The 24,355-nt window shown below is 56.8% G+C and overlaps 1 protein-coding gene across 1 annotated transcript; it reads left to right on the forward strand.

Moving 5' to 3' along the window:
- The first annotated feature begins 5,777 nt into the window (after positions 1–5,777).
- Positions 5,778–20,827, forward strand: FADS3 (fatty acid desaturase 3). Its single transcript, XM_068976909.1, has 12 exons — positions 5,778–6,124; positions 15,087–15,197; positions 15,637–15,834; positions 16,460–16,561; positions 16,689–16,811; positions 17,072–17,132; positions 17,625–17,701; positions 18,173–18,270; positions 18,615–18,711; positions 18,849–18,928; positions 19,101–19,226; positions 20,516–20,827. Exons 1-12 carry the CDS (start codon positions 5,918–5,920, stop codon positions 20,565–20,567), a joined length of 1,332 nt encoding a protein of 443 aa, XP_068833010.1. The 5' UTR covers positions 5,778–5,917; the 3' UTR covers positions 20,568–20,827.
- The last annotated feature ends 3,528 nt before the right edge of the window (positions 20,828–24,355 follow it).

Raw genomic sequence — 24,355 nt, forward strand, 5'->3', positions numbered from 1 at the left:
CACTTTACCATCTGAGCCACCAGGGAATCAGGCAGTGTTTTGTCTCTTGATGACTGGCTTATTCTACTTACCATAATGTCCTCAAGGCTCACCTGCGTTGCAGCAGCCTGGGACAGGATTTCCATCCTTTTTAAGGCTGAATAATGCTCCATAGTGCTTCCCTTGTGGCTCAGACGGTAAAGCGTCTGCCTACAATGCAGGAGACCCGGGCTCGATCCCTGGGTCAGGAAATTTCCCCGGAAAAGGCAATGGCAACCCACTCCAGTATTCTTGCCTGGCAAATCCCACGGACAGAGGAGCCTGTTAGGCTACAGTCCATGGGGTCACAAAGAGTCGGACATCACTTCACTTCAATGCTCCACTGTATGCAGAGACCACACTTTCTCTCTGTTTAGCTCTGTTGAGATGACTTCCCTCATAGCTCAACTGGGAAAGAATCTGCCTGCGATTCAGGAGACCCGGGTTCGATTCCTGGGTTGGGAAGATCCCCTGGAGAAAGAAATGGCAATCCACTCCAGTGTTCTTGCCTGGAGAACCCCATGGACAGAGGAGCCTTGGCAGGCTATAGTCCATGGGGTCGCAATGAGTCGGACACAACTTAGCGACTAAACCACCTAAACCACCACCACATCTCTGTTGACTGCTGGCTTGAGCCGTTTCTACTTCTAGGCTAGTGATTAAATAATGGCTGCTATGAACCTGGGAGTACAGATATCTCTTTGAGATCCCGCTTTCACTTCTTTTGGACATTTACCCAGAGGGGGGACTGCTCGATGATATAGTGGTTCTGTTTTGATTTATGTATTTTTAGCTGTGCTGGGTCTTTACTGCTACGCTGGCTTTCCTCTAGTTGCAGAGAGAGGGGGCTGCTCTCTAGCTGCACTGCACAGACTGTGCATGGAGGTGGCTTCTTTGTCGCAGGGTTCTAGAGCGCGTGGGCTCAGTACTTGAGGCTCCCGGGCATTAGAGTGCAGGCTCAGTACTTGTGGCTCCCGGGCGTTAGAGCGCAGGCTCAGTAGCTGTGGCTCCCGGGCGTTAGAGCGCAGGCTCAGTACTTGAGGCTCCCGGGCGTTAGAGCGCAGGCTCAGTACTTGTGGCTCCCGGGCGTTAGAGTGCAGGCTCAGTATTTGTGGCTCCCGGGCGTTAGAGCTTAGGCTCAGTAGCTGTGGCTCCCGGGCGTTAGAGCGCAGGCTCAGTACTTGAGGCTCCCGGGCGTTAGAGCGCAGGCTCAGTAGCTGTGGCTCCCGGGCGTCAGAGCGCAGGCTCCGTACTTGTGGCTCCCGGGCGTCAGAGGGCAGGCTCAGTACTTGTGGCTCCCGGGCGTTAGAGCGCAGGCTCAGTACTTGTGGCACACGGGCTTAGTTGCTCCTCGACAGGTGGGATCTTCCCAAATCAGGGATCAAACTCTTGTCCCCTGCCACGGATTCTTTACCACTGAACCACCAGGGAAGCCCTCTTATTTTTCATTTTTTTGAGGAACTTCCGTACTGTCTTCCATAGCAGAGGCAGCATTTTACAGTGTCACCAGCAGGGCACAAGGGTTCCAATATCTCCATATCCTTGCCAACACTTGCTTCATTGGTGTTTTTGATAATAGCCATTGTAATGGCTACGAAGTGATATCTCACTGTGATGTTTTCTTTTTTTTTTCAATTGTAGTTCAATTCCAGTATTGTGTTAATTACTGCTGTACAGCAAAGTGACTCATTGATACATACATTTTTCATATTCTTTTCCATTATCATGTATCACAGGATACTGAATATAGTTCCCTTGCTGTTTATCCATTCTGTATATACCAGTTTGCATCTACTGATCCCCAGCTCCCATTCCTCCCGTCTCCCCTGCCCCCGACCCTGGCAGTCACCAGTCTGTTCTCTCTGTTCCTGACTTTGCTTCTGTTTCATTTGTGTCATATTTCACATTCCACATGTAAGCAACGTCTTTCGGTATTTGTCCTTCTGACTGAGTGTGACAGTCTCTAGTTGCATTCACGTTACTGCAAATAGCATCATTTCATTCTTTTCTATGGCTGAGTAATATTCGGACATTCAGATTGTTTCCATGTCTTGGCTATTGTGAACGGTGCTGCTACCAACATAGGGGTGCATGTATCTTTTTGAATTATAGTTTTGTCTGGACATATGCCCAGGAATGGAATTGCTGGATCATATGGTAAATCTATTTTTATTTTTCCGAGGAACTTCCACCGCTGTTTTCCACAGTGGCTACACATTCCACCAACAGTATAAGAGGGTTCCCTTTTCTCTTCTCTATACCCTCTCTGGCAATTGTTATTTGTAGACTTTTTAATGATGGCCATTCTGACCAGTATGAGGTGGTACCACACTGCAGTTTTGATATGCATTTCTCTGAGATTTTCCTGGTGGCTCAGATGGTAAAGTGTCTGCCTGCAATGTGGGAGATCCTGGTTCAGTTCCTGGGTCAGGAAGATCCCCTGGAGAAGGAAATGGCAATCCACTCCAGCACTCTCGACTGGAAAATCCCATGGACGGAGGAGCCTGATAGGCTACAGTCCATGGGGTAGCAAAGAGTCGGACACGACTGAGCAACTTCACTTTCACTTTCTCTGAGATTAGTGATGTTGAGCATCTTTCCATATGCCTGTTGGCCAATTGTGTACAGCCTTTTTTTTTTTTTCACTAAGGTGTATTCTAAGGAGCTCTACTGAACCATCATAGTGATGCTTCCAGAGTCTTTCATGCTTGGTAGGGCCACAGCTCTTGAACAACGAATGATAACTCTTCACTGAGAAATTGTGTCTAGGGCCTAATAACCAAGCTCACCTTGGTGAGCTTGTGTGTGTGTGTTCAGTCACCAAGTCGTGTCTGACTGCAGCCTCATGGACTGTAGCCCACCAGTCTCCTCTGTCCATGGAATTTCCCAGGCAAGAATCCTGGAATCCTGTTGGCATTTCCTACTCCAGGGATTTCCTGACCCAGAGATCAAACCCACCTCTCCTGGGGTGCCTGCGTTAGCAGGTGTATTCCTTACCACTGAGCCACATGGGAAGCCTGTGGTGAGCTTTAACGCAAAGCCAAATTACAAACCTCTGACTTGGGTCCACTGCAGAACAAATGCCTGGGTTCGTGACTGTTCTTTCTGGGAGGCGCACAGCTTTTCTCAGAAATTTGCCCGACTGGGCCACCGCTGCCCCTCTGTGACTTGCCTGAGCCCTGCTGGCCTACACAAGCATCACTCAGCTCCAGGACAGTGACTGGCGACTCCGCAGGGGGATGGAGACTTCAGTGTGTCCAACAGGCCATGAAGCAGCTCGTGGAGAAGCCCCGCAGTGGCTCATGTGACACCACCCTCCCCCCAAAAACTGCTCCAGCCAGTCAGACCCTCCTTTGCCTTTTGTATACTTCCCCTCCCCCTGCCTCAACCCAAAGCCTTGACAGTAGCCCCATGGCAGCTCAGGAATGTCAAGTGGTACCTCTCTCTTTCCAAGTAGCCTGAGGCCTCACTGCCCTGATGGGGGTTTGGAGACAATGGAATCTCAAGATTCCCCAGGGCCTCCGACTCTAGGAAAGTTGCCAGATTCCCTGGTTTGAAGTCCAAAGAAGCCATGGAAGGTCCGGAGGCCCTCAGAAAAATGAAAGCTGTTGGTGGAGCTCCGGGGAGAAGGCACAGTTCAGGCTTTAGAGCAATCGGCTTCCCGATGGTTCAGTGGTAAAGAATCCGCCTGCAAAGCAAGACACACTCTAGATCAGGAAGATCCCCTGGAGGAGGGCATGGCAACCGACTCCAGTACTCTTGCCTGGAGAATTCCATGGACAGAGGAGCCTGGTGGGCTACAGTCCACAGAGTTCCAAAGAGTCGGACCCAACTCAAGCGACTTAGCACGCACTCCAGGTGGTAAGAAGGTTCAGCTGCCCTTCTCCCCTTGCTGGGATGAAGTAGCTGGAGGCAGTGGTCTAGCCCTGAGCCCTGTTCTTGCTTTTTCTCCTAGCGGATCCTTTGTGGGCCTTCATCTTCCTCACCTCTCTGGGCGCAGCTGGGGCAAGCGAAGGTTCTAACCCACTCAATCCCCTGCTACCTCACAGGAGCTGAGACCAGGCTAGGGCCCAGGGAGAGGGTCAGGGGTCAGTAACTGACCACTGATGGCCGCTGAAGACAGGGTGGGGGCCACGCCTCTTCCATCCTGCTGCCCATGTGTGGATATGACGGGGCAGGGGCGTCAGCAGTCCTCTCCAGCTGCTGAGCTGCCAGCCATGCTCCTCCACCCCTACATGCACTCAGGGAGGGGACTCCAGGATGCCTCAGTAGAGACAGCTCAGGCAGCCCTCCACCATGGTCTCTACAAGCTCTTACTGATTGTCCTGGTAATCGAATGCAGGTGCTCTGGGTAACAAGGAGAATTCAGAGCCCTCTTCAAACCCTTCTTTGGACCCTGGCCAATCTGGTCCCACAAATATTACTGAGTGATTTCCTACCAAGTGTTAAATGAAAATAAAATGCTAGCACATCAGAAAGCTACAGTTAGAGTTCTCAAAGTGTGTTCCCCAGACCAGGACATTGGCATCAGCATCACCTAAGAACTTGTTAAAATGCAATTCTCTGCCCCCCAAACCAGACCTGCTGAGCCCTGCTGGGGGCGGAGCCCAGCAGTCTGTGCCTCAACACACCCTCTGGTGGTATTGATGTGGGCTCAGCACTGATACCTGTTGTCCTGCAGCATAAACCTCAGCCCGATTTCATGCCTTGGCAGGTGTGAATTCTTAACTTTTAGAAACAGATATCTTTGTCTCTGGGGCTTGCCAGGTGGCTCAGTGGTAAACAATCTGCCTGGCATGCAAGAGAAACAGGTTCGATTCCTGGGTCAGGAAGATTCCCCTGGAGAAGGGCATGGTATCCTACCCCGGCATTCTTTCCTGGGAAATCCCACGGACAGAGGAGCCTGGTGGGCTACAGTCCTATGGGACTGAACAACAGTCGGACACGACTCAGCCACTAGACAAGGACAACAAAATCTTTTGTCTCTGACAAATGACAAAGTGTAGGGGAGCAACCTACACTCTGAAAAGGAATTTAAGTAAAAAATAGGGAAGTGTAGTGTAAGCAGCAAGCCACCAGCTGAGCAGCCACATCTGGTGAATGACAGTACCCCACTCCCCACTCCGGGGCCCCTGCTCTGCCCGGGTGGCCATCCCGCAGCCTCCCCACCTCTGAATCTCCGAAGGCAGAAGACCACTGACCTCCACAGACGGTCCCCCGAGGGGTGGGGGTGGTCAGGCCAGTGACAGCCCCGACCGAGAGACCTCGCTGAGCGGATGCTGGGGACCCCTGGTTCGAGAGCTCTTTATAGTCATCTCGAGGTAGTGTCCCTACCTCTAAGACCTCAGAATTTAACATTCCAGAGGGCGCAGCGGGAAGGCCATTCTTCGCAGACTCTTGTTCAGGGCCCCACCGGGCGCGGACCGGGCCCCCGAGGGCGCGGCGGACCCCGCTGCCGGCTTCACCTTCCTGCGGCCCCGCCCTCCCTGCCCCGCCCGGCACGAGCGGGGTTGCGCCGGTGCCCCCCACAGGCCGGGGTGTGGTGGCCGCGGAGCCCCGCGGGCGGGGCGCGCCCGCCTCGACGCCGCCCTCCCCGCCGGCCCCGCCGGCGAGCGGCGCAACCAATGGGGGCCGAGCCGCTGCGCGGGGATTGGGGCGGCGGCGGCGGGGGCCGGGGCGCGGGGAGGGGGTGAGGCGAGCGCTGTCAGCGCGGTTATAAGGCAGGGAAAAGTTGCCCGCGGACAGCCGGGCCGGCGCACGCTCGTACGGAGGCCGCAGCGGCAGGGCGGGGCCGCGGAGCAGCGGGTGGCGGCGGAGGCAGTCTCCGATCGCTGCCTCGCTCCCCTCGGGGTCTCTGCTCGGCGAGGTCCCGGGTTCGCGAGGACTTTTGCGAGCAGCCATGGGCGGAGTCGGGGAGCCAGACTGGGAACCTGCGCAGCGGGGGTCGCCGCTGCCCACCCTCCGCTGGGAGCAGGTCCGCCGGCACAACCTGCCAGGCGACAAGTGGCTGGTGATTGAGCGTCGCGTCTACGACATCAGCCGCTGGGCACAGCGACACCCGGGGGGCAGCCGCCTCATCGGCCACCACGGCGCCGAGGACGCCACGGTAAGGCCGCCCACCGCCGGCCGGGTGGAGCCCCGGTGCTCGGCTGGGGCCTGGTCGCTGGGCACCATTCCCCGCTCCACCGCGGGTGGGAGCGGCGCGGGGTGGGAGCCGGGTGGGTGCTTAGCATCCTTCCTACTCGCGCTGACCTTTGACCTCCATGACGGGGGACCCAGAGTTGGGAGGGACTGACGGGGGCCTGATGTAGAGTGAGAAGACCACAGCCTGGAGAAAGCAGTCCTGGGGCTGAGCTGCAGCAGATGTCTGTGGGAGGAAGGGGGGTCTCAGAGGTGGGTGTGTCCGGGCAGAGAGCGCTGGCCCTAGGTGAGGGCGCTCCCTGGTGCTCTGGTGTTCCTCCTCTGGTTCTGGGTCCCCCCAGAGAGGGGTCTTCATGCTGGGTGCTTGCTGGATGCCAGAGGTAGGGCGGGTTCCCTAGGGGCTGGCAAGGATGTGCCCTCAGAGGCTGGAGGCAGGGCAGCAGAGCCTGGGCAGGGCCTAGAGGTCTGTGGCTTTCCCAGGAACTGCTGTGAATGGCTCTGAGGGGCAGTGACTCACCTCTCCTGGGCTAGCAGCTGCGTGTGGGAGAATTTTGCCAGTCAGGCTGGGTGGGCCTCTTCGGAAAGCACAGTCACCCCAGGAACAGACGGGCTCCTGTGGACCCCAGCTTCCCCTCCGCAGCTATGTCAAGACATTTTGGTCAAGGAGGAATGTGGCCTGTCCAGTGGGACCATTTGGCAGAGGAGCCATCAGGGTGAGACTCCTCACCAGCCCCTTTTTCCACAGACCGCCCCCCCGCCGCCCCCAGCCAAACAATAGGACTTGGGGCCGTGACGCTCTGTCCTTGACCATCCCAAATTCTAGGTTGGTCACCCTGGGCACCAAGAAGTTCTCCAAGATTCCAGGAGAATCTCTAACTGGCGGGGCTTTAAATAACAAAAGAGATTGTGTCCTGTCTGAGCAGGGTCAGTGGTCCTGCTGCCAGAACCACCTTCTCTCTGCCCACTGCCTTCTCTTGTGGGTTGGGCGATCTTCCCGGGACTCTTTTAAGGAAAAAGTCTCTCTTCCTGACTTTCCCCAGAAGCTGAGAGATTAGGGATCAGACATCTCCTGAAACTCTAGAAGGTGATAGTCAAACCCTTGTGCACAGTGCCAGGGGGCCACGTGGTGGCCAGGGAGTGAGGGCTGGTGAGTATGTGACCATCTCCAGGCCTATACATGTGTGAATGAGGCCTGTGTTTGTGTGCATGGTTACACACACGTGCATTGCTGCCAGGGCGTTGGGGTGGGGTTGGGGGGTGGGTTAGTAAGGAGCCGCAGCTCCTCCCCGCTCCCCTGGGCTGAGTGCTGGGCACCCCTCCAGTATCCTGGAGGTGGCCGCTCTGGCCTTTTATCAATCTCTGACCTGGCGGACAGGATGGAGGCTGGTGAGAGGAAGATGATGAAGAATGTTTGTGAATCACTTTTTCCTGCTTGGTGCCCAGGCCTATGCTGGGGACCCTCCCTGTGTGGGAACTCCATCATCCATTTAGCTCTACACCCTGAGACCCCACGTGACCGCTGTCTCACTGATTCCTCACCAACAGGGCCCGTTTTCCCATTTCCATTAAAAAACATGCTGTCTGTTCCCTGGGGCCATGTACTGGCTCTGCCATTGGAGGCTCTGAGTGACCTTGAACCTGGCATGTCACTCCTGTGAGCCTCCGTTTCCTCATCTGTAAAGTGGGGACAGCGGGGACAGACAGTGAGCCAGCTGAGGGCAGAACTGTGCCTTTGCCACTCTGTGGCCCCACAGCTGCCACGCAGTTGTTCCCAGTCAGTGTGTGTTGCCGGCTGATAAGTGTGAGTGTGCCCTGCAGACTGTAGGGTGCAGTAGACAGCCATGACCTAGCCCCCTCCTTGGTTCTTTCATGTCTGTAACAGGGCGTGATGTTAGGCCATCTCTTAGCTTTCCCGAGGCCCCAGACACTGGGCTTAAGTTGCCACCAATACCTGGTCTGTTCAGGCCAAAGGGGTTATGAGGAGATTGGGGGTGGGGGACCCCAGTTTTTGTCTGTGGTGAGCCCACAGGGCAGAGCAGGGCTCAGACCACCCAGGGCCTGGTGTGGTCCAGCCCAGACCCCCAGGCACCCCAGCCCCTGCCCTGGAGCACTGGTGGGGGTGGGGTAGCCATGTCACAGGGGCTGTGTTCCCGCAGCCACCTCTTACCAGCCCCTGCCGCCCATCAGCTGTTCTGCTGTTCAGGCCACAGAAGCCTTCCTGCCAGGAAATTCCCAGAGTTCCTGCGCCGTGAAGTCAGCTTGTGGCCATCCTGGGATACAAAACCGGGTACCCTGGGGAGAGTGCTCTGGGCCCTGAGCCAGGTTTGTCTAAGAGTCATAGGCGGTCTGAGACTACAGGAGCCAGCCAGGGAGGGGCAAGGCCCAGCCACTGCTGGTCATAAGTTGACCAGGGCTGTGTGCTGAGCACCTACTATGTGCCAGGCTCCGAATTCAGTGCTTGATTTATAGACAGTCCCTCTTTAAATCCTCATGATACCTCTATGGGACAGGTACTGTTATTATTTCCATTTTACAGATGAGAAAACAGACTCAGAGGGGCAAAATGACTTGAAATTAAGTGATGGGTCCTGGATTTGAATTCATAGCCCATGCTCTTAACCACCTGCTCCACTGCCACTTAGCTGTTTATTTCATTCATTCATTCATTCATTCTTCAATTATTGACTTACTAGATTCAATAGCAGATACCAGCAAGCATATCCCATATGCGAAACCTTGACCTAACCTCTGAAGATACAGCTATGAACAGAAAATCTGCAGGGAGGGACTTCCCTGACAGTCCAGTGGTTAAGGCTGCACGCTTCCACTGCAGGGGGCATGGGTCTGATCCCTAGTTGGGGAACTCTCATCCCTCATGCTGCATGAGGCAGCAGAAAGAAAATCTGCTAGGAGGGTGTTCCTTGGCGGAGGGACCAGCTAGGGCAAAGGCTCGGAGGTGGGGCCATACTCTGTGTGTTCAGGGAATAGCAAGACCATCGGTGTTGCCGGAGCCAAGCAGTGAGAAGGGCCAGCAATGAGGACTGGTGGTAGCAGGGGAATCAGGACTTTGGTGTTATTCTAAGGGGAGAATGCAGGGCAGAACAGAGAAGACAGGGGAATCTGACGTATCGATACGTTTTTAAAGGATCCCTAGTGAGGAAGGGGAAGGCAGAGCCTTCCAGGAGAAAAGGGAGGCGTTAACAGATGATAGGGACCTCCCCGCCAGCCCTGCCAGGGGAAGCCACTTGGAAGAGGTGGCCATTCACCTGGGCCCTGAGGTGCAGGTGTGTCCAGGGGAGACAGCAGGTGATGCTGGGCTCAGGGGCACCAGTGGGAACCATTAGGATCTAACTCCGGGTGGTAATCAGACAACAAACTTCAGAGGTGATCCCAGTGTTAGCCCATTTTGCAGATGAGGAGACTGAGGCTGAATATGGGTGATTTAAAGGGACCTTCTTGGAACCCTCAAAGGGCAGGACCTTTGTCCTTGGGCTTGGAAGTTGGGGTGTGTGTCTGGGAGTTGAGTAGGGGCAGGTCTGAGTGGATCTGAGGCTCTGGAGTGAGAGTGGGGCCGGAGAGAGGGGCTGGCCAGGGACTCGGATGACCTGGTCCTGGCGCCCACGCTCTGCTTCCACTACCACGCTGGCTGCCTTGAAAGCTGCCTAATGGCCACTGCCTGTGAAACTCGCCCTCTCTGTAGACGTTTTCTGCAGTGTCCCCACCCACCCAGGCCCCTGGTGGAGCTGGGCGGTGAGGGGATGGGGGGTCACAGTGCCTTGGGGAGGTGTCAGGATTGTGCGGTGCTGGGCAGGAATGTGGGGATGCTAGCAGCCTAAGCAGCTGGGAGCCTGTCTACATTTCCTCTAAGGATGCCCAAGCGGCAGCCATGGGTTTCTCAGGAAACAGCAGCGGGAGAGAACCAGAGCTCAGTGGTGGAGAGAGGACCTGGGGGTCCACTTCATGTCACAGCTGGGTCAGTGGCACCTGTGAGGCCAAGGGTGCTGGGTGGAGGAGACCGCCCCCTCCCAGGCCACCACACTCATCACCAGGGACACCAGGGGTGCTGGGGGGGATAGGGGCAACTTCCTGGGGGCATCTGCCGTTGAGCAAGACTCTGCTGCTTGGGCAGGAGTTGGATACTCATGTCCAGAGTTGTGTGCCCTTTGGCCTCAGTTTCCTCATCTATAAAATGGGGTTACTGATAGTGCCTCCCCATTGACTGGAAGGAGCATCTGGCCACTGGGAGTGAGATCCGGCTCTCCTTTCGAATCTTCCCACTCGAAAGGGAGGGAGGGAGAGAGAGACGAATTCCTGAGTGTGTCCTCCCCCATCCTCACAAGCCACTGGAGCCTCCTGAGCCGAGGTTAAGAGGAGCAGACCCAGGCCACCTGAGCCCCCAGCTGCTCCACCCCTTTCCTGATCTGGAACATTCCAGATTCTTTGAAGAAGTAATCAGAAATGCTCCCCGCCTCCGCCTTATCTTTGGGGTGGAAGGTGTCCTCCTTCCTCGCCTCAGGCTGCCCAGAACGTGACCAGCAGGGTGCACCTCCGCCCTCCTGCCTCCCGCCTGCGGGCCTGGATCTCTGGGTGGACCTAGGTGATAGGCAGCTGAGGCCACGGGGACTGGACGCCGGGCCCCTTCCCAGTGCTCTACCTGCACTGCCTCAGTCCTCCGGCAGCCCCACGAGATGGGCACGAGTGATTCCTGACTTACTGACAACAAAGTACAGGCTGGAGAAGGGGTGTGATCTTGTCTGTGGTTCCATGGCTTGGCGTGGCTCATAAATGACTTGGCTCCTACCCTCTGCAGGCTGCCTCCTGAGTCTCCCCATGCCTGCCCTTAACCAGCTACTCCCTGGAGTTCAAGTGGGGGCTGGGGGCCTGAGCAGGGGGCCACTCTGAGGCTTCCAGGGACTGAGGCAGGGCTGAGTGGGAGCTGTGCCCTGGGAGGACGTGGACCTCACAGGAGATCCCTGGATCTGAATCCCCGCTCTGCCACTGCAGACTCTGTGGCGAGTGGGCCCACCACTCGGAGCCTCTGTTCCCTCCCCGGCAGATGGTTCAGACCCCCGTCTGGTGGGCTGTGGGGGTCGGCTCTTGTCCACACACTCACACCTGCCATCCTGCGCCTGCTCTGTGCAGGGCTCCGAGGCCACCGCTGTGAACAGGGCCTGTCCCTGCCATCTGCAGTCTATGTTTAGAGACACCATTTTAATTCTAGAAGTTTCACCCAAGTCTGTTCCAAGAACTAGTGAGAGGCCTCAATTGCCACCTCCTTGGGGGAAAGTCACAGGGTTTGCACCCGTGCCTCTGAGAAGATGTTTCCAGATACACTGGGGGCGGGGGGGTGGGGAGGCGCAGTGTAAGGCTGGGACCTCCTGCAGTGCCCTGAGATTTGGTCAGTGCAGCCCCAGAAATGCCAGGACCACCTTCCTGACCCCCACACCCTGGCCTCTGAGCAGCCAGATCCTTGGTTACTCAGGATGGTGACCAGCCTCGTGGTGAGGACCCCCTGCCCCCACCTAGAAGACCCACTGCCTCCCCTCTGACCGGGGAGTGGCCACAAGCACCATTTTACAGGCAGACCAAGTTCTGGCCCAGCCTTCATCAGATGGAGCTGGGTGACCTTGAGTAAGTGGCTCAACCTCTCTGAGTCTTTTGCCCATTGAGATTCCTGAATGTTTAAACAGAGGCCAAAGAGGACTGGGTCACACGGCCCCAGCCAATAGTGCAGGAAAAACAAAAAACAAAAAACTGTTTGCTGAGGTTTGGGTCTGAAGCCAGGGACCTACTGTGTTGATACTCAGACTGTAAGAAGTGTAGGCTCTGGAGTGCTCAACCCAGCCCCAGGAACCTGAGCTGCTTTCCCAGGACCTACCGCAGCGCTGCCTTCCCACCCATCAGGTGGAGACTTGTCTGTGAGCTCCGGGATATTCCCACCTGGACCTGAGGGGGCTCACCCCTTCCCTACTCACTGTAAGGGACACACTTGGCTGGAGGTCTCCTGGGTGGGCCTGGCTGTGGCCTCTCCCTTGGGGCATCTCCAAGCCAGGCTTGGGTACACCCGAGCGAGGGGAAAGGAGTCGGGGAGGTGACCTGCTGCCCCAGCGGCTCAGCTCAAGAGCGTGGCCCCGGAGCATCTGGGGTCTGCCGGGTGCTAGGGTGGCCCCAGAACAGACTCAGAGGTCAGGAGAGAGCAGGGCTGGGAGGGTGGACATCCTGAGGCTGTAGCCACAGGACACACGTCTGCTGTGTGTGTGTGTACCAGGCTGTGTCTCTCTGGGTGTCCGAGTGACTGCCCGTGCGTGTTTGTTCCCGAGCGTGGCTGTGAGCCTTCGTGGGTTGGTGGTGGTGTCTGCTTGTGTAGAGACACACACTCGTGGCACTGAATTTCTGTGACACCTGTGAGCCTCGGTTGTTACACCCTTTGTGAGCGTGCCGCGTGCCTGTTTGTATGTGGGCTCCGTGCACCACCATGGGGGTTTCAGAGGAAATGAGAATCAGAGTCAATGCTCATTCAGGCTTAAAACAGAAGGAAGTTCTGACATGCTACACATGGATGAACCTTGAAGACATTATGCTAAGTGACAAGTCAGTGACACAGACTATGTGATTCCTCTTCTAAGTGTCAATTCTTTCTTTTTTTTTTTCCCTCTGGCCGAGCTGCATGACTTGTAGGACTTTAGTTTCCTGACCAGGGATTGAACCTGTGCCCTGTGCAGTGGAAGCATAAAGTCCTAACCACTGAACCACCAGGGAATTCACAGAGAGAGCAGTACCTATGGTTTTTGGAGGCTGTGAAGTGAGTCACTCAGTTGTGTCTGACTCTTTGCAACCCCATGGAGTGTACAGTCCGTGGAAATTCTCCAGGCCAGGATTCTGGAGTGGGTAGCCTTTCCTTTCTCCAGGGGATCTTCCCAACCCAGGGATCAAACCCAGGTCTCCCACATTGCAGGCGGATTCTTTATCAGCTGAGCCACAAGGGAAGCCCAAGAAAACTGGAGTGGGTAGCTTATCCCTTCTCCAGCAGGTCTTCCTGACCCAGGAATCAATCTGGGGTCTCCTGCACTGCCGGCGGATTCTTTATCAACTGAGCTCTGAGGGCTGGGAGAGGTAGAAATTGGGAGGTAGTGTTTCATGGGGACAGACTTCTAGCCGAGGTAGGTGAAGAAGTTTTGGAGATGGATGGCGGGGATGGTTGCCCAACAAGTGAATACATTAAATGCCACTGAACTGTACACTTCGAAATGGTGAAAATGGTCAATTTTATGTATGTTTGACTATAATTAAAAAGAAAAAAAAAGTTAATGCTCTTGGTTCTAGATCCAGAAAGGTCTGGAGTCTCATCCCTTGGATTTGCCCCCTGGATTTGCCTAGTTCCAGGCAGGAGAACAGACTCGTTCGGGGTCACGGTGAGCGGGGTCAGCCAAGCACAGGAGCAATCTTCCTCTTAGCTCCCCGGCCAACACTGGTCCCCAGGTAACCAGGGCCATGGCAGCTTCCTGGGGGGCCAAGTCTCCCCTCGACCCCCTGTCTCCCAGGGGTGCTGCCCCCCCATCAGAGCTCTTCCTTGGAGACAGATCTATACCAATACAGCCCCGTCCCCTACGTGAGCTCCAAGGAGGAGCCCCAAGCCAGCCTTTCCAAGGACCTAGGTTATTCCAGAAGCTACACCCTCGGAGCCCCCAGGTCCTCCCGCTGCTCTGGGCCAGGAGGGGAGAACAGCTAACAAGGATTCACCCTCAGGTGAGTCCTGCAGGTGCCGCCTCTAGGTGGGGGCTGAAGGGGCCTGAGGTTCTTCTGAGCCCGGCATAAGATGGTGTGGAGGGTGTTGTGCAGTAACTGCAAAGGGCCTGCCTGGCTGTTGGAACACCCACCAGGTGCTGCTAGGCTCATTAGCGAGAGGACAATAGCAGCCAACAGTCACCTTCCTGGGGACATCCCCATCCCAACTGGCCCCAGACACTGCTTCTACCGTCCAGGCTGCTGGTCAGCTGGGGCTGGCTCACTCAGAGAGCCTCTGCAAGTCCAGGGATAAAAACCCGTTTGTGAACGACAATGAGCCAAGGACATGAGGGCTAGATCAGGAAGTCTGAGCCCAGGTGTGACGTTCAAGTTTACTCACAGTTCAGCGCTGCCAAGCATTAGCAGTGGGGGTCACTTCCTGACCAGTCCCTCTCCTCTTTATCTTTATCCCTTGGCCCTTTATCTTGCTTGAGGTCTCTCTCTTCCTCTAACCCCTTCTGCTTTGCATCCTGTCCCCACCCCCCGCCACCATTTCAGAGAATAACAGGAATGTTAGATTGTTTATTAAACTTATGTATTTTTTTAAAAAAACATTTTGCCCTCCTGCTTTTCAAATTAGGTAAGTTTAACTGTTCGAGCATCTTCAGGCTGTGTGGTCTTCGGTGGATTTTTTTTTTTTTCTCCTGGTGGCCCAGTGGTCATCAATTGCCAGTTTCCTCACTCCCACGTTACTCACTGCTTATGTTTGTAAAAGCTGGTAGATCTGACATTTGTGACCCAATAGAAAAGCTTGTGATTTTGAGAAAGCTTTCCCGCGATCTTTTTTGGAAAAGTCAAACCCTTTCATGAACGGAAGCAGAGTGTTCCAGGGAAAACTTTCTGTAAATCCAGATTTTAAAACACCCAACCAAGTTTGGGGAAAGGCCCCATGGCAGAGTGAAGCAGCTGGAGCCCAGCAGGCGAGAGGTACACAAGCAGGGCACCCAGGGCCTGGGCAGGACCAGGGAGGACTCATGGGCAAGGCTGACCGTCGTTCAGTTGTGACTAATGAACAACTAGCTGCCTGCCTGCCTATTCTGCCCTTCCATCAGCAGCCCTTGTGCTTTGCTTCTGCCTGCTGCCTCTGGGTGTTGCCCCAGCTGTCTGTCTGTCTGTCTGCCTGACTCCCTGCTCTCCTTCAGGATGCCTTCCACGCCTTCCACCAGGACCTCAGTTTTGTGCGCAAGTTCCTGCAGCCTCTCCTAATTGGAGAGCTGGCCCCAGAGGAGCCCAGCCAGGATGGACCCCAGAATGTGAGCAGGGCCCCAGTGGAGGCTAAGCCCCTCGTGTGGGGCTGGAAGAATGGGGGCATTGCTGGTAACAGCTTCATGGTTTGCCAGCCCTCCCGAGCGGACAGTTGCTGGCAGAGCTGTAGGGACGCCTGCACCAGCATTTCCTGGGAGACTCCAGGCAGACCCCCTTCCTTGCTCTGGGCCCTGCATCCCCATCTATGATGAGGATTTAGATGAACTGAGCTCTAAGAGTTTTCCCTGCTTCTCAGGCTCCCCACACCTTCTGTGGGGATGGGGGAACCCCAAGCTGGGCACTCCATCCCCTTTGGCCACACCCCTTGGACCCTAGGAGGAGTGGCTGTGGAGGGCTGCCCGGGAAGAGGAGGGTTTGGGGGGATGGAGGGTGGGAATGGGGGGCCTCCCTCGCTTCCTCGGCTGATCGGCTGTTCCGCCCCGGCAGACCCAGCTGATCGAGGACTTCCGAGCCCTGCGCCAAGCGGTGGAGGACATGAAGCTGTTTGAAGCCAAGCCCGCCTTCTTTGGTCTCCTGCTGGGCCACATCCTGGCCATGGAGGTGCTCGCCTGGCTCATGATCTACCTGCTCGGCCCCGGCTGGCTGCCCAGCACCCTGGCCGCCCTCATCCTGGCCGTCTCCCAGGTGACCCAGTGCTGTCTTGCAGACACCTAGACTGACAACAGCCATGGCCTGGCACATGCGGGCACTTGGGAAATGTCTGCTGAAAGCACACATTGACCAGCAAACAAGAAACACTGCAGCAAACAAAACATTTGTTTCTTTCTTTGTCTGCAAACAAAGAATGACCAGCCAGAGGCCCTATAAGTCCAGCTTCATTTTAAATGAACTAAGGAAGCTCTTTACTTAGTACCCCGCAGGGAGCCCAGGGTCCAGAGCTGGAAGGCTGCTGCCTGCAGCTCCATGACAGTCTTGCAGCCCCTGGACCTCCCAAGCTCAGCTGTCCTTGTCTCTTAAAAGAGGAATCTGGGGACTTCCCCGGCAGTCCAGTGGTTAAGACTCCGCACTTCCAGTGCAGGGGGGGTGCAGGTTCAATCCCTGGTAGAGGACCTAAGATTCCATATGCCATGCCGGGCAGCCAGAAAATAAAAACTAAATTAAAAAAAAAAAAAGAGGCTGGCCCACTAGGGTCTAGAGTGGGACGCCAGCTGTGGGGGTGTCCTGTGAGCTGGGAGGGCTGGCTGGCAAGGGCTCTGGGCTGGACCCCCGGCAGCTCCCGGCCACAGCCCCGGACCCTGTGTGTCCCCAGGCCCAGAGCTGGTGTCTGCAGCATGACCTGGGCCACACGTCCATCTTCAGGAATTCCCGATGGAACCACTTGGCCCAGCAGTTTGTGATGGGGCAGCTGAAGGTGAGGGTGGGGGCGGATGGCAGGCCACCGGGGCGAGTGGGGGCGGGGCTGCATGGGAAGGTGGGCGTGGCCGCGTGGGGAGGTGGGCGTGACCCGGCCCCACCCCTGAGAGCCCACTCCCCCGCAGGGCTTCTCTGCGCACTGGTGGAACTTCCGCCACTTCCAGCACCACGCGAAGCCCAACATCTTCCACAAGGACCCGGACGTGACTGTGGCGCCTGTCTTCCTTTTGGGGGAATCGTCCATCGAGGTGCGTGGGGGGACACACTCAGGCCGGGCCTGCAGCGGAAACCTGGTGGCCCCAGATCCCCCCACCCCCGCGGGGCCCCACCCCCTACTCTGTCTAGTTCTAGGCAGAGCCCCTGTCCCCAGAGTGCGCCCTCCCCACCTCCCAGTGGCTAGAATCCAGAGTTACCTTGGCCTCTTGGCCCAGCCAGCCCCCTGGCCCTGCCAGGGCCAAGGAGGGCCTGGAGAGCCGCCCTCCCCAACAGGCTGCCTGTATCCCCACAGTACGGCAAGAAGAAGCGCAGATACTTGCCCTACAACCACCAGCACCTGTACTTTTTCCTGAGTGAGTGTTCCCTTGTCCTCCTGGGGGTGGGAGCACGGATGGGGTGGGGGCCGCGCCGGCGCCTGCCTTGTCCACTGCACGTCTCTGGTTGCCCCAGCCTGCAGCCTGTGCGGTCCTCCTCTGCCCTAGCCCTTCCCTCCACTGGGGTGCCTTCTGGTCAGAGGCGGTCACAGCCCTGGCTGCAGCTTTCAGAGTTCCTTCCTGCCCTCGGTCAGGGCATCCCGAGCCCTAGGGCAGCTGGGGATATATCAGGCTGGTGCCAACCTGCAGAAAGGGCATGGGGGAGGCGGCGAGGCAAGGACCAGCCTGGAAAGGCTCAGATACCGAGGGCCTGAGTGAAGACCAGGCCTTGTGGGTGACGCAGGCTCATCCCAGCTGGGCGGGACCAGCCTCCAGCCCCCCGGAGGAACAGAGCCCCCTCCCCCTCCCTCTGGCTGGCCTACTCTGCACCCCCACCCTGCTCCTGAGCCCCCCTCATGCCCCTCCTTGCAGTCGGCCCGCCGCTGCTCACGCTGGTGAACTTCGAAGTGGAAAATCTGGCCTACATGCTGGTGTGCATGCAGTGGACGGTGAGCGGGGGCCCCGCCAGCTCCCCCGGGCATACAGCTGTGGTGGAGGAAGGCGGGGTGTCGGGGACACCACTGCAAACAGGTGTGCGTGTAGTGATGTGGAACACGTGTGCTCGAGAGCAGGGGGAGTGAGTGTGTGCGTGTGTGGCTGCCAGGTCAGCGTGTGCACAGGGTGTGGTGTGCGTCTCTCACAGTGAGAGATGAGGGTGGGGACCCTCTGGGCCCCCTCTGCCGGGTATTTGTCTTCTGGGCAAGGCTTCCTTCATCCCACACCCTTGCACATCATCCATGGTCAGCCCTGTGAGGCTGGCAGGGCGAGGACTTGTCCCCTTACCTGGCCGAGAAACCCAGGCCCAGAGAAGGGGTGGTGATGTGCCCGTCCGAGGTACGTCGAGCCGAAAGGATGGGGATGACCCCAGCTCCCCGTCCCGGCTGCCTTGCGGCCTCCCCCTCCTCCTCCCTCCTCTACAGGACTTGCTCTGGGCCGCCAGCTTCTACGCCCGCTTCCTCTTGTCCTACGTCCCCTTCTATGGCGTTCCTGGGGCGCTGCTCCTCTTTGTGGCTGTCAGGTATGGCCAGGTTCGGCATGACAAGCAGCAGAGCACCCTGACCTCAGCCCTCAGTGCTTCCATCTGCAGAATGGGGACAGCAGTACTGTCTCCCTGGGCTGTTGAGTGGCAGCATCCAGGGGGTGGCGGGTCTCAGGGAAGCTATCTGGGGTGTCCACCCGCTTGAGTAGGGCTGCTCGGGGCTCAGCCTGGCATGGCCTCCACACCACTTGACTGCTTGAAACACCAGTGGGGAGGAGTTGCAATCCTGTAGTACAGATGGGGAAGCTGAGGCCCACAGTGCAGATGGGGAAGCCTGAGTGGTCAGCAGGATGTGCAGCAGTGCCTTGAACCTCCTCTCACAGGGTCCTGGAGAGCCACTGGTTTGTGTGGATCACACAGATGAACCATATCCCCAGGGAGATTGGCCATGAGAAGCACCGGGACTGGGCCAGCTCTCAGGTGGGCAGCCGGGGTGGGACCCAGCCTGGGGGTAGGGGTGGGGTCCCCAGCTGGGAGGAATGGGGGGCTGATGGGGCTGCCGTGGGGTTGGCGCTCTGTGCCAGCCCCTTCACCCGTGCCCCGCCTGCTCCTGGCAGCTGGCAGCCACCTGCAACGTGGAGCCCTCACTCTTCATCGACTGGTTCAGTGGACACCTCAACTTCCAGATCGAGCATCAGTGAGCGCAGACCCTGGGGCGGGGTGGGGGGCGCCATGGGGGTGGGAGTGAGGCCTGAGTCCCCATGTCCCATCTACTCCGGGGGAGGCCAAGACACCTGTCCTGGACTTCCCGGAGGGCCTGGGAGAGGTGGTGCATGGGTCCGGGGGTACCAAGGCACTGTTTTCTCCAGTCTCTTCCCCACGATGCCGAGGCACAACTACCGCAAGGTGGCCCCGCTGGTCAAGGCCCTGTGCGCCAAGCACGGCCTCAGCTACGAGGTGAAGCCCTTCCTCACTGCCCTGGTGGACATCGTCAGGTAAGGGCCCTCCGCTCATGGTGGCTCCCCGGGGCCCCCGCCCACCCCTGGGGCCCGTCAGCCACTCCCTGAGCACCCACCTGGCTCTCTTGAGTTCTTGCAGGTTCCTCTCTGGGAGTTGGCATTCAGGGCCTTTCCCATCAGCCTCTCTGCCCTTGGCTGTGACCCCACCCCCGTCCTTCCCAATGTCCACTCACACACAGGCCCAGGCCCGGTCCTCATCAGTGAGCAGAACTTCCCAACATCCCTGCCTTCCTGGAGCTGACATCCAAGCAGGGGGAAACGGAAAACAAGCAGTTAATTACAGAAAATAAGTAAATGACAAAATGCGAGAAAGGGAGAAGTGCTTCAACAAAAAACAAAGCAAAACCACAAAACCTTTGGGTGGGTACAGGAGAGGAAATGGGGGGTACCAGGCAGAGATGCAATTTTTAGTTGGGTGGCAGGGTGGGTGGTAAGAAGGCAACGTTTTAGCAGAGACAAGGAGGAAGGGAGAGGGCTGGCCAAAGAGACATCTGGGGGCAGCATGTCTGGGGCCGGGGAATAACCGTGCAAAGGCCCTGAGGCAGGAGTATGCTAGATGGTGGCAGAGCCACTGAGGGGAGGAGGGGTACACAGGGCTTGGATTTTGGAAGGATGCTCTGACTGCGGGAACGTACTGATGGGGCAGGAAGAGCAGAGTGGTGTTCCTGCAGCTGTTCAGGGGTGACCGGGCTCGGCCCTGGTGGTAGCCTTGACAGGGGAACAGAGGCCAGAGTCTCAGCCAGAGCTCTTCTACCTGCGTGCCTTAGCACAGGCTGTTCCCTTTACTTGGAGGCCCTTCCTTCTCTACTGGTGTTTGAATTCCTCCTTCATCACCCATCCCAGCCCAATCCTCGAAGCCCCTGCCACTTGGCCTGGCCCCTTTCAAACACCTGGCACAGGGTTTTTCTAGCAAGTTATTGATGCTTCTGGTTCCCCCCAACCTGAATCAGGCTGGTGGTGGGCACATTCCATGCCTTACAAATCTCTGGGTCACAGGGCTCAGCAGGAAGAAGCGACAGAGAGAGCCAGGAGAGGAGGGACAGACCCACCTGGTTCCTGGCTGGACGTGGCCTGGGCCCTTCCCCCTCCCACCCAAGGTCTAGGTTCCACTGCAGTTAATGAGCGTGTAGCCGCCTCTCCCAGTCCTCCCCTCCGGCCCCACCCCAGCTGCCTGCCCATCTCCGCTCACACTCATCATCGTGGGGGGGAAGAGGTTAATATCTTGCAGTTGAGTCCCTCATATCTTCCCTACCCTCACCACCCAGGTCCCTGAAGAAGTCTGGCAATGTGTGGCTGGAAGCCTACCTGCACCAGTGATGACCGCAGCGCCCGGGGCCCCAGCAGCCACCAAGCCACCCAGACAGGCTTCCTCACCTGCCCCACCCTGCCCTGCCTCAGGCTGGAGGCCCTGTCTGTCCTCTTGGGGCTCCTCTCGGTCTGCTCCACAGCCCTGCGACCATGGCTCTAGACCCACTAGGACCAGGGCCAGGGGCATAGTGTATAAAGACACAGTGAGCGTGACATGTTTTCCTAGAGCAAAAATTTAGGGGGAAAATGTTATTTTTATATAAAAACAAACCCAGGTATGTTACGGAGTAGATATTTGCATGGATTTTGGGACTGGAGTTCAGGTCCTTGGGCCATCAGGGTGTTGGGAGGTGAGAGGGGGTGGTGGTGGATGGTGGCTTTCTGAGTTGACCTCTGCTCTGGGTCAGGGAGCTGGCATCTGCCCCGGGCTCAGATGCCCTGAGGGCCTGGTCCCTTCCTGTTCTTCACCCAGTCACCAGCAACCTTGGTAGTTCACTCCAGGCTCATCCCACTTTACTCCTTTGCATAGCTGGACAGGGAGGCTTCCCTGGCGGCTCCATGGTGAAGAACCCGCCTGCCAGTGCAGGAGACACAGGTTCAATCCCTGGGTGGAGAAGATTTCTTGGAGAAGGAATTGGCAAACCACTGCAGTATTCTCGCTTGGGAAATCCCCTGGACAGAGGAGCCTGGTGGGATAGGGTTGCAGAAAGAGTCAGACTAGACGTAGCGATTAAACAACAAAGACCGGCGGCAGATGGGAGCCGAGGGCCATGTATGCAGGCACCCCCAGATTGCAGGAGGCACCCCTGTCCGGCATCTGCATTGGCCTGATGGCCGAGGGGCCTTATAGGGCCACTGGTGGGGGTCTGCTGCTGAGCTCAGAAGTATACCTGGCATCACAGCAGTGAGTGGGTCCACAGGAGGTGATCGGGATCTCCCCCTGCCCCATGTCTGCCCTGGACCTGGTGCTGGTTTCCAACTGCTGCAGTGAACCATTCAAGCAGGACCCCTGTGTGTGTGTGTATTAATTTTGCTTCAGTTGTATCTGTCTCTTTGTGACCCTATGGACTGTAGCCCGCCAGGCTTCTCTGTCCATGGGATCCTCCAGGCAAGAATACTGGAATGGGTAGCCGTTCCCTTCCCCAGGGGTTCTTTCTGGCCCAGGGATTGAACCCAGGTTTCAATTGCAGGCAGATTCTTTACTGTCTGAGACACCTAGAAGCCCAAAGACCCCTGGAACGGGGCTCTTTCTGTCCCTGGAGTCTGAGAACAAGGCGTGGTCCTACACTGAGCCTTGGGCTCCTCATCTGGAAAATGGGTGTTGGCCTGGGCCTGTGGTGTTTGGACACTTTTGGGGGGGGGGATTCCTGAAGGTGGGAAGTAGGGAGAGCCGGGCTGCTGGACCCCTCTACTCAGCAGCTCCAAACCGAGTAGAAGGTTTCATTAGAAGAAGTGTCAGCAGATTGAGAAAAAAATGGAAATGCTGAGCTAGGATTTCTCTGAGGGACTTTCTGACCCAGGGGCTGGAGTCTCCCCACCAGCTGCAGGATTGCCCCCCACTGTTTGTCCCCAGGGCCCCAGACTGGGTTCCCTACAGGAAGTGGAAGGGGGCAGGTTCTTGTTCAGTCTTTCCCTGGACCTCCAGTCTCACCCTGACCCACTCCACACCGTGTCCAGCTTTTCTCTTGAGTGGGCAGCCAGGAGGGAAAGTCCTGGACTCCAGGCTGTGACCTTGGGGAAGTTATGCAGTCTCTTGGAGTGGTAGTGTGACCTCCTAGGGTGACAGAAGAGATACCTGTGGAAGGCTTTTTGCTAAGAGCCTGCAGCAACAGGGCGGAGCCATTTATCTTAAAAATGTGTACAACCCATGGCCCTGGGGCCATCACAAGCTCTCACCTGGGACAAGCTCTCACCTGGGACGAGCACGTGGCTGCCTCCCAGCCTGTTTTGTCCTTGAAAGGTACTTCCTACCTTGAAAGTAAGTCCCACTTTCAGGGCCCCTGCCCAGGCTGTTTGTTCTCCGGCTGACTCCTGATGCCCTGTGGGCCCTGGGATGGTAGTCCCCCAGGGCAGATGGCCAGTGCCTTTCCTATAGCGACCCTGATGCCCTTACCAGGGAAATACTACCACATGGATGGAGGAGCCTGGTAGGCTACAGTCCGTGGGGTCGCACTGAGTCGGACGTGACTGAAGCGACTTAGCAGCAGCAGCAGACGCAGCAGCAGACGCAGGGTGAGCACGCGCCCCGCCCGCAGCAGGAACGCTGAGCCTGCAGCTCCACCCAGGGGCACCTGGAATAGCTGCACCAATGTGGAGTCGTGCTCCGTGCTGCCCCTGGTGGTGCCCGAGGGCATTGCGCCCTCACGTCTGCAAATGGGTAGTTGCCTAGGAATAACTTGTTTAAAGGACCAAGTGATTTTGGGTTCCAGAATCACCGCGAACAGTGACTGCAGCCACGAAATTAAAAGATGCTTGCTCTTTAGAAGAAAAGCTATGACAAACCTAGATGTGTTAAAAAGCATAGACATCACCTTGCTGACAAAGGTCCATAGTCGAAGCTATGGTTTTTCCAGTAGTCATGTATGCATGTGAGAGTTGGAACATAAAGAAAGCTGAGTGCCAAAGAAATGATGCTTTCGAACTGTGGTGCTGCAGAAGACTCTTGAGAGTCCCTTGGACTGCAAAGAGGTCAAACCAGTAGATCCTGAAGGAAATCAGTCCTGAATATTCATTGGAAGGACTGATGCTGAAGCTGAAGCTCCAGTACTTTGGCCACCTGATTCGAAGAGCCGACTCATTGGAAAAGATCCTGATGCTGGGAAAGATTAAGGGCAGGAGGAGATGGGGCGACAGAGGATGAGATGGTTGGATGGCATCATTGACTGAATGGATGTGAATTTGGGCAAACCCCTGGAGATGATGAAAGACTGGTAATCCTGATGTGTTCATGGGGGTTGCCAAGAGTCAGACACAACTTAGTGACTGGACAACAACGAAAGGACCACTGGGGAAGCCCCCTGGCCTCAGTGAGCTATCCCATTGCCTGCTGCCTGGAATCCTTCACTGGTGGGTCACCTTTGCCCTTGTTCCTCCCTGTCCCTTATGCTAGAATCCCTGGGGCCAAGTCATCCACACTTCTCCCTAGCTGAGTTTCCCCTTTGTCTATAGGTTTCTTTTGCAGTCTCAGGGCCTGGGCCCGGTCTGTGCAAAGGAGGGAAGGGCCTTGGTAGAGCCACTAAAAAAGCAGTGTCCCTGCTTTATGATCTGCACAGTCTTGGGCCCAGAAGAAAAGCAAAAGTCTTCAGGGAAGCCTTGTTCATTTGCCCCTTCAATCGGCCAGCATTTATTTACTTGGAGTCTTCCATGAGATGGATGGCCTGGGCAGATTGGGGAAATGGAAATTCACAAGAACCAGCCCATGCCTATAATGTTGGGAGTGACTGGTAGGTCACATGCCTGAGCAGAGGGCAATAGAGATATGATCTTTTAAGTCCTGGCACGGTAGGCGTTCGCTTGTTCTGTTTATGATGGGCTAGTTCTGGTCCTGGGGCCCGCCTCCACCCTCCAGGCCCTGGTTCCTTCACAGATGGGTGTAGGTACCCCACTGGATCCATAGCTAATCTTTTCCACTTCAGACTCGGACCATGGGGCTCTTTGAGAAGCTGCGTCCTGTCCAGAGGGGCACACCTCTCCAGGGATGGCACAGCTGGGACAACTGAGCTTTGATTGCCCCAAGGCTCTGTATCATGAGCAGTGGCCTGTCACTCCCGGGGCAGCCCATGCCCAGTCCAGGTGGC

The sequence above is a fragment of the Capricornis sumatraensis genome, chromosome 8 (assembly GCF_032405125.1).
Source record: "Capricornis sumatraensis isolate serow.1 chromosome 8, serow.2, whole genome shotgun sequence".
NCBI classification, from domain to species: Eukaryota; Metazoa; Chordata; class Mammalia; order Artiodactyla; family Bovidae; genus Capricornis; species Capricornis sumatraensis.